Source organism: Eulemur rufifrons, chromosome 11 (genome assembly GCF_041146395.1).
Source record: "Eulemur rufifrons isolate Redbay chromosome 11, OSU_ERuf_1, whole genome shotgun sequence".
NCBI lineage: Eukaryota > Metazoa > Chordata > Mammalia > Primates > Lemuridae > Eulemur > Eulemur rufifrons.
In genome coordinates, this window is record NC_090993.1 from 7,688,823 (window position 1) to 7,703,249 (window position 14,427).

The 14,427-nt window shown below is 43.6% G+C and overlaps 1 protein-coding gene across 2 annotated transcripts in view; it reads right to left on the reverse strand.

Annotated features, from left to right (window-relative positions):
* Positions 1-389: 389 nt before the first annotated feature.
* The window catches only part of SIPA1L2 (signal induced proliferation associated 1 like 2), a 202,938-nt gene continuing 188,900 nt past the window's right edge, over positions 390-14,427 (reverse strand). The window contains exons 20-23 of one of the 2 annotated variants that reach the window (XM_069484690.1): positions 6,366-6,419; positions 5,691-5,814; positions 4,664-4,745; positions 390-1,674 (exon numbers count right to left, since the gene is read on the reverse strand). In XM_069484690.1, coding sequence (XP_069340791.1) covers positions 1,528-1,674; positions 4,664-4,745; positions 5,691-5,814; positions 6,366-6,419 — 407 coding nt within the window. In that variant the 3' untranslated portion in view covers positions 390-1,527. The remainder of the gene's footprint in view (positions 1,675-4,663; positions 4,746-5,690; positions 5,815-6,365; positions 6,420-14,427) is intronic. The other variant, XM_069484692.1, reaches the window with a different exon arrangement.

Genomic DNA, 14,427 nt, shown 5'->3' on the forward strand with positions numbered 1-14,427 from the left:
AGTTTTCACATTCTTACTATGTTATTGTATTTTCTTGTAACCAAATTCTTTGTTGAATAAGATGGTAATTATACAAAAAGGCAACCTTGGGCCAATTACTTAACTTGAGCCACAGCTTATGCAGTTGCAAACGGGACTACTAAGCGCGCCGCTAAGATTAAATGAGGCTGATGAAAAGCTCTAGAATAGTGTCTGGCACACAGCAGGCTACTAATAAATATGAGTTACTCTTTACTGTAAATCAGTTTGGGATACTGTAAGAAGGCAGTTCAACAGTATTTAATACAAATCAAGATCCTAAATGACCAGAAATAAATTCACATACATTCAGACTGTTAACAGATTAAATCATTAAAAAAAAAAAAATCCACATTCACCTGACAACACCATTACTTTTGTGGACTTTTAAACATTTATTAAAAAAGCAAAATGTATGTTCACCTCAAATATAACAGTTAAAAATGGTAAAGCAATACAAACAACTCGTACTAGCAGCATCCAGTCGTTAGAATCTCCCCACCCTGCGTTCTCGGGCTGTTTCGGGCAAGCGCAGTCTCTGCTGGGCTTGCTGCTACCTCCCCTCCCTCAATCGTAGTGCAGGTCAAACCAAATTTTATAAAATTAACAATTTAAGGTTAAATAAGCTTAAATAAGGGTGTTAAATACAAGACACTTCATCAAAGCTTCTGTACAAAGATAAACAAATCTGGCATCGTACAAGTGATTCCGCCGGCTCACAGCATACAGGGGTTCTATGAGTAAGCAGATTTACCCTTTTTTTTTTTTCCAGCAGAGCAACTATACAAAAGTGAACTAAGAGTTGAAGTGACTACTGACAACTCAGTGAGCCATTTACAAGGCATATGTATCTTTTTTTTTTTTTTTAAGTCAAAACACTGTTAATATTCAGGCACCATTTGTTCCTGCAAATAAATAAGTCTCTAAAGTAACTGCATTAGAACTAGTGTTAAACACATCAGTGCTCCTCCCCCCTGACAAAGCTTCTCCAGCTACTTACTATGCCTCCTCTCTTATTGCTATGATAATGTGGCTGCGGAAATAAAACTACTGTACATCCAAAAAAATAGAGCACCTTTAACATTAAAGTATATGTCTGATTATTTGTTTTCATGTTTATTTTACAATACTAAAGCCCAAACTATGGTAAATTGCTGTAACGTCTCTACCAAGTCACCTGATACAGAGGAAATAAACCCAGCGATTCTCCCTCTTGAGGTTGGCCCACGCCAGACACCGCCTTAGCAGTCTGCAAGAAAAAGGTCTGCGCTGACGCCAGGACCTACATTCATCCTCACACCAGGAGTGACATTCGTGTTCCCGTGGGCGCTGCTCTCTGCTATGGCCACTGAGGAGTCGTGGCCCCCTGCCCGCTGGGGTGGATGGTGCTACACAGAATGGGACAGCAAAACATCTACGATTGGCTGAAAGCACACTGAAAAACCACGTTTGCGACTCTGAAGGGACAACAGGCATTTCCCAACGGTCCCTTGACGAGGTGTGGACTGGCTAAGACTTTTTGTCGATGGTGTTGAAAAACCACTCTGTGAACTTCCGCAGCTGAGCCGTGGCCGTCTGGGATTCCTCCTGCAGCCGCATGTTGTCCTGTCTCAGGTGCTGCACCTCTGCTTGGAGAACCGCCTTGTCCTGCTTTTCCTGGCACGAGCAGAAACAAGCAGAGTCACACACGCTGAGTGCTATGTTCGCTCCGCCCACGCTGGGGCACAAGAATCCCTTATTCTAATTCTTGCTTATTCACTGTTTGAGGGAGAGGATTTGCTTTCTTCAGTGAGGCGACTTGCCTGATACCAAGGGAAGGGGGTGAACGACTCCACGCAGCCTCTCCCTTCAGTCCCCTTAGCTCTCAAGGGGTGTCAAGATGGCCTTTATACGGCAAGGGCATTAATCCCAGTTTGTATTACCCGCTATCCAAAAAAGGGAGACTACGGTGCAGTTAAAAGTAATACCCTTTGACAAATGCACAGAGCTTTCCAAGAGAACTTACTCACTATACGCAACTGGTATTAACAGAGCTGTTACACATGTTTACAATAAAATAAGTACTCGGGCCTTTCATTCCATCTGGAGCTCTCCTGCTACACTATATTCCCATGATGACCTTTAAAGTCTGCCATTAAAAATTATGTAAAAATAATCAACATTTTCAGAAGAATCACATCTGGAGTTTTCTACATACAGTAACGAAACTGTCCAACACGAGCTTCAGCTCCCTAGTGCCAACAGGGATGCCCTGCCCTAAATGGAGAGCGGGGGCACCATCAGATTAGGACAATCGGTATTTTTTTAATGGGTCTGACTTGACTGCCAGCTCTAACCAGACACCACCCGCAGTGCTGTGCTAGAGCACCGAGTGGGGTGAGCTGGTGACCACGGCCTTTTTAGATGTTCCCACCTGCGACATGTCTGGCCTCCTCTTGAGGTTCCCTCCCGTTTCCTGATCCCCTTCCAGACCCTCCCCAGTACCACCTGCCTCACCATCGGCCTGGATGAGAGCTGGTGACTGACTTCCCTGGAGGGACTGATGGCAGGCCGCCCTGGCCCTGACTTCCCTTGGTCACTCCCTACCACAGTGACCGTCACTTCCAGTGTGGCTCAGAGCACCCCTGCTGCAACTCAGCTGCCCTGCTCTCCATGACCTGCAAGCCTCTTACTGTGACCCATGGGACTCGTAGTCTGTCATGAAGACCTTCTGCACTCCCTGTCTCTCCCCTGACATTCCCTTCACCCCCGTGCCCTAAGGGAGCCCTGGCTCTGTCCAGAGGACACGGTCCCCAGCAGCTCGCTGTGGAGGTCAGCAGGCAAACACCCCCCATTGCCAGTCCAGACGGCTGCTCCCCCTGCAATTCCACCTCCGCTGAGAAACATGCCACTGGGTCACGGCACCCACAACCCCTCCTTGTTGTAATTATCTACCATACCCCCAGACCCTTCCTATCGTTTGTGAAAACAGAACCTGGTTCACTCTTCTCTCCCCGCCGACTCCTGCCGTCTTTGTTGAAGATTTCGGATCTATGACATGTTCCATCCAACTCTGGCATCCAGCCTCTCCATCGCCTCCTCTCGACCTACAAACCCCACCCTCCCTAAGCCCACGCCATGGCCACACCCTGTCCTCGCCATTGCCAGTAACTGCACCCCTTCCTAAAAGTCTCAAGCTCCCACTTCCTGACCACCATCCCTTGTCTTTTAAAGATAATTTCTCCAGCATCTACTCCTCCAGTAATGATCTACTCCACCAAATCTTACTCTTGTTTTCACTGTCCATCAACAGCAACTCCCAGCAGGGACCTTATTTTTCCTCAGTTAGTGTAGATTCTGGGCGCTCAGTTTAATCACATGTGTACACATGCCAGGATCCTTGTCTGTGGCCTTATCTTGATTTCCTGTTTAAACCCTAATAGTGGTTAAATTCAGCTCTCCAACTGTTGCTCAGCTCTCCAACTGTCCTACACTTACAGCTGCAGACAAGGTGACCAGCCATCCCAGCCTGCCTGGGGCTTTGCTGGGTCTGGCACTGAAAGTTCCGTATCTTGGAAAACTTCTCCATCCTAGGAAACTGGGACTGTTGGCCGCCCATGCTGGAGAAAAGCACAAAACTCGGCCAACAGGTATCACTTTAACTTATGGTACAAACTCAGATGTGCCTTCAGTCCCGTCTGGCCAGTCTACCGAATACACCCCGTCAATATGCCCTCTACTCTCCCCCCCTGCTCTATGCTCAAACCTCTCGTGCTCCTTCCCACCACCCAAGCTGGAAAAAAGAGAAACAATCAGCAGAGAGCTCTGCCCACCCATGTCTGTCGGTACTACACGTGTGTGGATGCATGTATGCACACATGCATGCACGTGCACACACGCCCTGCTCTCCTCTGGCATCCACACATTCGGGGTCCCTAACTCCTACCCAAGGCCAGCTCCTTCCCTGTGACCAGATCAGAACTTCATTCCCTGGCTCTTCACCCTCATCGTCATCTCCATTCCACCAGCTATGATTTCTCCCTTCTTCAAAAACTGAACTACCATGACAAAAGCCTTCCTGTGACACCCTGGCCCCATCACCCTCTGGCCACTGCACTCCATTCCGTTTCGCCTTGGACAGCCAAACGCTACCCAGCACAGTGCTGACGGCACTTCTTTAGAGGACCAGCCGCGCACAGGCTGATGTGGAGCAGAAGCTCTGAGGGCTGTGAAGCTGACTCAGGGGGAGGACAGAGCTCGTGGGGACGGGGTTTTCTAGCAACCACCATGGCTGGCAAACCTGTGGCCTTCTGGATCTTTGAGTGCAGCCTTTTGACTGAATCTAAATTTTACTGAGCAAATCCTTTTAATAAAGGAGGGTTATTAACCCCTCTCAGGTCAGCTCACAGAGAGGTGGTACAACTGCTGGCTGGTCTGCACAGAGGGCTCGTCCTCGCTGAATCACATCCACCTGGTCCCTGCATCCCCCAAAACAAACTGTCTCAGCTGCAGGTCAGAAAATGGAATCGGGCCTCAGGAGTCTCTGCTTCTGTTTACCGTTGGTTTTGGCTTAGGGTAGCTTTCTTTCCCGAGTCTCTTCAACCTATTTGTACTAGTTAAAGGGGGGTTGACAGTGTAAGAGAAAGAGTTCTGACTGTGCTCTTACCTTCCGAAGGTCGGTCTGGAGTTGCCGGAGAATTAATTCCAGCTGGTTGACTTTGCCAGTCAGTGTGGATGGAGAACGCTCCCTGGCAAACAAGGACAGAATCAGAAAGACTCAAGAGAGGGGAAGTCGTGACATTTCATCCAGCATTTTTGTTGTTAAGCTTAAATAATTATTTCATGTGCTTAGAGCCCAGCAAGGTGATAAATTATGTCAGATTGGTAAAGTGCCCATATTGCTGCTTTGGTGGAAAACCCATCTTGGGATGCTACTGATTTAAAAAGGTATTCAGAACCTCTACAGATATACAGGTTGTAGGAAAATAAAACATAGATTATTTAAATTAGTTTGTCCAACCAACACAGGGTGGACCAGAATGAAGTCCTGGGAACCAAACGTAGATTCAATTTTCCCAATTTGCTTTTCCGTACCATAAACATACTATGAAGCTCTTTATCAAAGTGAATGTGCAAGTTAACAGTGACTCGCTTCATATAGAAGCTGGAATTAGGAACAAGGACACCAGTAAAAAAACACACATTTCAGGGAGGATGAATACAGGGCAACAGGATGGCAAGTTCTGACACACTTCAGTGGGGGACATGAGGCCAGACCAAGGACCAGGTCCTGGGAGGTACTATACCCTTGGCAGGCCAGCCTGTGTGGCCTGGCAGGTGCAAGGCTGATCGGCACTCCTGCCCAGTGCCTGGAGCAGTAACAAGGCAACAGACACTGACCCTGAGGCCCCCACTCGTCCTCTGGGCCAGTGAGGCTTGCCACTGTGGGTGTGGGGTCATGGGTCTTGGCAGGTAGGACCTGCCCATGGGCAGAACGGTCATGCAGCCAAGCGCTGTCCTCCGAGCAAGGCAGGAGGCTGAGCCAGGCCCCCTCAGCCCCTTCTCTGGATTCCTCAGGCCTGGGAGAAGGCGCGGTAGAACATGGTCTCCCTGCCTGAGTGGGGCTGAGCTGAATCTCTGCTAATCGCTGGCCTACGAGAGCAGGAGGGAGGGGTCCACAGGGGCTCACATACCCAGTTGTGTCCATGAACTCTTTGCCACTGCCTGGATCTACACACAGGGGCAGTTCCTGGGCCCCCTCCAAGTCTTGCCCGTGTTGCATATCTGTCAGGGTGCAGAAGGATGCCACCCTCTGGTCTGGGGAGGGGAGAGACACACAGAAACAGGGGTTAGTGATAGCCACAAGGCAATGTTTCTTTGTGGAAATTAATGTGGTAGCTAAACACAATCCCCCTGCCCCCTAAATCAGTCACTGCTCTGTTTTGAAATAAAACAAAGAAAAACAAACTCAGGCAAGCTGCTGACAAGGAGAAAGCATGGAGATTGGCTGTCCCACTGGGCTGCATGGCATACACATGTCAAGCCACGGGGACAGTTAGCAGATACTAGATTTGCTAGAGCCAATCCGCTTTCTTCTTTCCACATCCCAAGAAATGCCAAAGCTGCTGGTTATGCATGAACAACACTTGCATGATGACTCGGCTGATGAACAGAACCAAGGACAGGGACCTCTCCTCAAGCTGTCCCCAAACCAGGACAACATTCTTGGGACAAAACAGCAGGGCACATGTCCCCCTGTGCACCCCCAGCCCCCAGGGCGTGACTACCCATGCAGACGTGCAGACACATGAAAGATACAGAAAAGGTTACAGGGTATGAAGAGCCACCGACCGGCCCCAGACAATCACCTAGATAGGACGAGTGGTGACAGAGCAGGCCAAGTTCTTCATCTGAGTCAAGACCTGAAATAAGATTTAGAATTTTCCTATGAACGGGAGTATCTCTCTGTACTTGAGAATCTCCGGGGCCCACATAAAGCCCATGTAATGGGGCCACGTGAAACAGTGGGTGTGCATGTGTGTGTGTGTATGTGTGTGTGAGAGACAGAAACCAGAGGAAGTCTTCTAGAGTCAGGATGATGTAACATCAGTGTGGTGAGGTGACACATTTCATGTTTTAACTGTCCTGGTTGGAAGCAGGCCTGTAATGTACAAGAGATAAGTGGCATGCCACATATACATGGATCCAACCACAGGCACACACCACAATTTTGGGTTTCCTTAAGTGACTCACTCCATGACCATAAAGAGAGCGGCGGTGAGAGAGATTAGCTAAGAGTAATCTCACTAGAAACCCTTAACAAAAGATCTGAAGGGCAGTTTTTACAGCAGTAGTACCCATGATCAGCATGCCTACAATGCCTTATCTTATTCTGTTTAGCACTAGGAACGTAGCATTTCATGTTTCAAGAGCTGGGAAGGAAAGCAAACAGAGTGGTCATCAGAATGGGTACGAGATTGGCTCAAGCTCTAGGGGCTGAGCATTGACCGAGAATAGTGGTCCAGAAATGCTGACTGGCTGGCATGTAGAAAAAGTCCTGTTTTTGAACCATGTGGAAGTGGGAACCAAGCAATCTATGCAGTGATCCATGTCCCCCATCGTCTGGTGTCTCTCTCCTTCGGTTCTGAGCACACGCACACACGCACAGCTGGAATCAGAGGGACACGGAGGCGTGTCAGTGCTGTGGCAGTCCTTTTCATGCAAATGGAGTCATGGTGGGGAGACCACACTTGGGGCCGTGTCAGGAGTGCTCTGTTCTTAATTTATCCCACTCTGTCTCCCCCCGGCTGCTGGATGAGCCTGCTAATGAGGCTACCTGCTTGTTTGGTTTATGGAGGGCCATACGCTTCCAGTTAATTAAAAAGGATGGCCATGGCGACGCTGCCAGGAGCGCAGGAGAGAAAGCCCAGCGTAAGCCACGGGTACGGTGCTGAAGAGGGCCTGGGCCCTCCTGGATGTCACACTGAGTCCACCAAGTGACCCATCGCACAGGGCATTCTCCAACCAGGTGGAGAAGCCATGTGTCCCTTCCCAGGCAGGCAGATCACCTTCAACTAACCTTTCTGTAACTCTCCACGTGTCAAGTCCTCTACAAGATGATAAACATTCTGTACCTATACATTCCTGAGACACAATCACGCTACCAATTTGGCACTGAATAGTAGGGTTTTTGCATATGATGAAATACTCTGCCACGTAATGAAGATAAACAGCGTAATTTGGGCGTTGCCCACTTGTGCACACGATGCAATGTGCATGGCAGAGGTGGGGAAGAAACGCAGTGGATGATCCTGGCTGGGGCTCAGCTGCTCTAGGGGCTGGGTGGGGAGGTTGGGCTCCTGTAGTGTCCAACATAACGTCCTGTTCTCCGAGGGCCCCAAGTAAGGGAACACATGACACTTAAAAAAAAAAAAAAAAAAAAAAAAAATCAACAGGAGATGTAACTTTTTTCCACAGTGAATTTAACTACTGGGTAAAAAAGAAGGTCAAAAGAAAATGGACAGTTTACTTTTCTCACCTATTAAAAGAGTGTCAATGACTCATCCTCTTTTTCCTCTTTTTATGCAACCCAGTGATAACTCCGTTATATCCCTGTCTTTCTCAGTATATTTGGGTTTGATGGTCACGTCTAAATGCCTGGTGGAGGCGTCTTGGTGTGCTTCATCTATTTTTACCTTAATTGATAAAATACCCACATATGTGACAGCAACAGAATCTGCTATGGGTAGCCATTCAGATGTTCCTTGGGGAGAAACAAGGTCCTACTGGTCAGGAAGCAAGAAGCCAAAAACTGTTTTGCCAGCAATGTGCCTTCACAAAAAGGATTTCGCTTTGGATCTGAAAAACCTGGGAGGTTGAAATGCAAACAGAATGCTACTTGATTAACTACAGACGCTAAACTACTTTACAAAATGGCTAATCTTAGTGACAGTTTCCAGTGGAAGCTTTATGCCCCTCCAGCTTAATCCTGTGATAAGTATATAGCAATCAAGTGATTTAACAACATGGAACCAATGGCACAAACAAAGCCATCAGAAAAGGCAGCACAGGAGTATGAACTTCACGCACATGGTCAGCACAGACCCAGCCACCCACACGCCACATGTGCAGCCTCCTCGGGTTTCTCCCTTCTGTTCTTTCCTGTGTAAGCACATCTGGCTAAGGTAGGTCACTGGACATGGCTGACTCGTGAAACAATCCACCCCTTTAAATAATCTTTATTTAATTTCTTTTAAGAGACAGGGTCTTGCTCTGTCACCCAGGCTGAAGTGCAGTGGCGTGATCATAGCTCACTGCATCCTCCAGCTCCTGGGCTCAAGTGATCCTCCTGCCTCAGCACTGTGAGTAGCTGGGACTACAGGCGTGCACCACTATGCCTGACTTTTTTTTTTGGTAGAGATGGGGGTCTCACTATGTTGTTCAGGCTGGTCTTGAACTCCTGTCCTCTAGTGAACCTCCTGCCTCAGCCTCCCAAAGTGCTAGGATTACAGGCATGAGCCACCACACCTGGCTCCTTTAAATAATCTTTTATAAAACCATATTTTCATGTCAGTTTCTTATTTTAGTGCATTTAGCCCTTAACAAGAAGATGGACAGTCAACAGACTATTCCATATCAATCTAGGACTGAGATGGCAAAACAGTTGATTCCAAATAACTCCCATTACACCCAGCCCCCAGGTTGCCTGCAGCACTAAGAACCTAAGGCCAAGTCTGATCAACTCACTACATCTGCCAAGGGTGAGGAACAGGACAACAGTGCATGTGCCAAATACTTGTCATACGGGACACACAAGTATGAGGCTAGATTATACTAAACCTATTTCCACAAACAAAGCTGTTCCAATATGTCTTTGTTACAACTACAAACTAAAGACAGGTGGGGCTTTGTAGCTACATGTAGAAAATGAAAGGTTTTGATTCTGACACCGGCGCTTACTGGATTGCAGAAATAGACTCAACCAACTGCCAGGAAACGGGGGGAAAAAAAAAAAAAGGCTACACTGTACTAATTTCAACATAAAATACTTTGGTTTAGGCCTCTGGCAGCTCATGGATATCTGCAGAAAGATAATGGTCTAGAATCAGCCTTTGAGTAATTAACAAGAAAAGGCCCTGACATTATTCTTTACTTAAAACACAACTATTGGTGTTGGCCTAAAACATTTTACATTTATTTTTGAGATAATTTAAGTCAATTTATTATACTAAATTTGACTTTGCATTTTTCATCTATGTAATAGGCAAAGATTTCTTTTTTCCCCAATAATTATGTTACCATTAGGAATTATCAGTGTCACACATTTTGTTTATGCTAGCACGCACACATACACACACACATACACATAGTTGTCAAATATCAATAATCTTAACCTTAGCAACTTTAAGATTAAGCTTCAGAACTGAAAAAATTATCATCATTAAAAATTGATGATTATGCTCTGTTTAGGAAACCAAGGGCCCATGGAACATAATAAATTAAAAATACAAGATTTTTTTTTTTTTTTGAAAATACGCTTATGTGGAACATTTCATTTCCACAGTGGGCCTGGTATGTGTTGTTAACTTTGCAAGTGTCTTACACACAGGGCAGACACACATCTGAACACCCAAACAGCTATGGGAAGATGATCGTCATCACCAATGGGGACAGGGCGGAAATCTAGAGGGGAGGACAGGCCTTCCTGGGGTGAAGACATTGAATCCAGAGTCCAGGATCACTAAGTTGGTCATTTTGCCTTTGATGCTTGTTTTCACTTAATATCATCTCTTCAACAAATGTTCAAGAATACACCAATTGCCTCCTGATATTTTAATTAATGAGAATTATTATACTTTAAAACCTTTAACTTTTGAAGAGATTTTACCTCCCTTCTTCTGCTTCACTGTTTGACTAACAGGCAGTTTCTAGTTGGGTTTGTTCCCATTACCATGCGTGAGGGGGATGAAAGCTGTTATATGTATTTATCAGATACCCCTAAACCTGACAGTATTCTACATAACAAAGGATATGATAAGCACTGCAGGGCTGCAAAACGATTGCATTGTACTAGATAGATCGTCAACTTCACTTCGCAATTCTGATGTGCAAAGGGCACATCTTGTACCCCACCAAACAAAATAACTGCATACGTTATAACAAAGTCTATAATGTGACTCAGTCAGACCTTCAAAGCACGGGGGAGTCAGGAGGTCTGGGCCGCCAGCAGGGGCACGTGGCACCCAAGTTATAATGCCTTCACCCTCCTGGACCTATGAAGGACTTCGGATTTTCTGACATTTAGTTTTTTGAGTAGACACTGGTTGCCTATTTAGTGACTCCTTAATTAATTTTTAATAATGCTGCATAATACTTCTCTATTGGAAGCTTTTTAATTTTTTTGAATAACTTCCTATCTGTAAATTCTCAGGAATTAGATTTCTAGTCAAAGGGTAGGTACAGTTTTCTGGTTCAAACTACGTATTGTCATATTGCTTGAACAAAAAGAGATCACTTTATAATCTTTATGATACCAGCTGTGAGTATTCTTCATAGCTTCCCAGAGTCTTTGCATCGTTTTTCATATTCAAAAGGTGTGAGCTGGTAGCTCATTATCCTTTGAATTCATACGTGTGGGTGAACATTTTTCACCTCCTTGTTTATTATGTGTTTTTCTTTTGTAGACTGTGTTTCCAAACGCCTTGACCATTTGTTTACTGTGGATTTGCTGTTTTTTGCTGGGTAAGTTCCTTTATGTACTTTAGACATCCTGGTTTTACCTATCACATTTATTAAAAAATCTTTTCCTATAGTCCAGTATTTCCCTTTTCATTTTAATGTTCTCTTTCAGGTTCATAAAAGGTCTAAATATTTAAATACTTTGATCTGGTGATATTACATTTTGCATGTTCTTTCACTACTCCATAATTAAAGCATAACCTTGCTTCCAAATGGTAATTTTCCTTTTACTTTTTCTAAAACTGACTTTCCTAATACCTAAATCCAAATATAATACATAAATTCCTTTCCCAATTCTTAAATACATTCAGATTTTCCGTCTGAGCTCTTTATTTTTCTTCAAAAGTTCTTATTCTCATTTTTGAATCATTATTGTTGTTTTACTTATTATTGATTTATAATAGATTTTTTTGGTTGAATATTGTTTACCTATTTTCCAAATGAATGTGATTAACTTCTTTAACATATCTGGTAGATATCTGACTTAAAATTGCACTAACTCTACAAATTAATTCCGGAAAGACTGTCATCTTTACTATAACGCTCTCTATCCATTCCAATCCTTACTTATATTAAGATTCTTTAGTTACTGAAGTGTTTCTTGGAATTCTGTCATCATAATTCTGATGATGGATTAATTCCCAAAGAATATATAATTTTATCTTGCTGATATATCTAAGGTGTCTTACGCCTGTTACAGTGGAAGGCTGTCTGCAAAGATGGCTGCCAACAACCACTGCCTCCCTGCATGCACACACCAACCCTCCCATTGAGAGGTGGAGTCCATGTCCCCACCGCTAGAATCTGGATGGCCTTGTGACTTGCTGTGACCTAAATATATTGTGGTGAATATAATGTTCTGGGACTTCCAAGACCAAGCCCTAAGAGATCAGGGAGCTTCTGCTTTTGCTGTTCTGAGTCCTTAAGCCCAGTGTGAAGAAGTACAATTACCCTGCTAGAGACACGGGTCTAGCTAGACTTCAGCCACTCCAGACACATATATAAGGTGAGTGAAGTCACCTTAATGCTCCAACCTCAGCTGAGCTCCAGCTGTATACAGCTGCATGAGTGACTCTAGGTAATATCATATGGAGCAGAAGAACCACCCAGCTAAGTCTAGCCAACACAGAGAATCATGAGAAATAATAAGCCATTGTTATTTTTTAGCCATAAATTCTGGTGTGGTTTGTTATATAGAAACAGATAACTGAAAAAATAAACAACACTTTGAAATGGTGCTTAAAAAATATAAAAATACATTTTAAAATATCTTAGTCTCTAATAACTTTTTGACCTTTCATATTTTCTACATATAGAACCATTCTCTCTCTCTCTATATATATGTGTGTATATATATATTTACCTTCAACATTTACTTTTTTCATTGCATTACTTGTTTAAATGTCAACAATTTCACTACAAAATTAAAGGGCACAGTCATAAAGAGAAAACCTGTTTAGTTTCTGGACTTAAGGGATCTTCTTATAAACATATTTCTGTTAAATAGTATGTAACTATTTGGAATAAAGAGATATTAGGCTTAGGAGGTATCTCTCAAATCTCAAATTTTAGTAGAAATAGGTCTTAATTCTATTAGATATATTATTTTTTTGAAATTGATATAACTTTTAATTCCTTCACCGACTATAACTTATTATAAAGCATTTTATTAAACCAGCGAAACTCTTGCCAGTAATAATGAATAATCTTTTCAATTTACTACTGAATTTCATCTAAGCTTTCTCACGCCAACATTACAGACTGAGATTGTCTTGTGATTATTTTTTTCTGTGTGTATCAGAAAAGAATCATAACATGCAAGAAGGCTACTTCTGAATTTCAAGAAAAGTGTACATAAGGGCAGCATTATTCCTTGAAATTATGAAAAACAATTAACTGTAAACTTACTCGCTTCAGGTAATATTTGGGATTTTGGGATATTCTTGGATGACTTTTTCAAGGCCCTCCACACTTTGACCTTTTTGACTATTTCTTATGTTTCCTTCATTTTCTTGCAAGAAATAATAACTATTCACCAGATTTATTCCTATATAGCTGCTTGACATTCCTCAGGAATTTTTAAAATCTCTTTCTCTCTCTCTCTCCTTAAAATGTCACCCAGAGACCATGCAATGAGAAAAAGCAGAGGGGTTGAGATCCACACGAGGCTGGGGGTGGAGGTTAGGCTGGTGCACCAGTATTTTGTGCAGAATAAATCAGCCAGGAAGCCCGAAAACAGTTGCAAAACATTAAGTGATCAAGTGCATCATCTCATAACATTAGGATAAAAACAGAAAAATGATTGCGGTGTGAATTAAAAGCCCCGTAACTGTGGTCAGCCAAGCATAAGGGGGTATGTGCTGCAGTGAGCTGAGGAGGGTATCGTGAGCTTGCATCTCGTGGACTGTGCTTTGACAGGTCTCCTTCAGCCTCCATAGCTAATTCCTAGTACTGTACATTTGCACACTTGGTTTTACAGGTAACCAAGTTCTTGAGTAAGGGCAGAGCCTTGTCTTAACTAGATTTTATGGCTCAGGCGGGCCTGATGTGCATTATTGAGGGGACTGCAAGACCCTAAATGACCATGAAGTCTCCATAACCCAGGTCAGGGAGAGGCTTCCTAACCTAGAGGTAATAACTAGTCACTGCAGCTGGTCTGGGGTTTGAGCCTAAGGCAGAGCCCAGTGCCCTTTGCAGGGAGCCTGACAGTTCTCTTCAGTCCCACTGTCTCCCTCTTATGTTAACTTAACCTCCTTTCTTATTTGGTTCATTTGTACTTTTCATTTTTTGGATCAAATTTGCTATTGGTATATCAATATTCAAAGAAAAACTGTACTGATTTTATTTATAAATTGCAGTGAAATTTCATTTGCCAGTTGTTTTTTTAAAACTTTTTTCATTTCTTTTCTTTCGTGTTTTCCTTTCACAGTTTTTGTGGAATCTTTTTGAAGTATACTTAGTTAATTTTTACTTTTTCTATTGAAATAAATGTTTCTCAAACATTTTTCTTTAAGAACTATTCTCTTTCTGGTGGTAGTCCAGATTTAATAAATAGCATATTTTTCAACATCACTCATTTAAAAAAATTGTTCCTGTTATATGCCTTAATTCTTGCCAGCACAATTATTATTAGAGTCATACTTACAATGTTCCAAATGGTTAGAGTTTGTGCTTTGCTTTCTATTTTTCTTA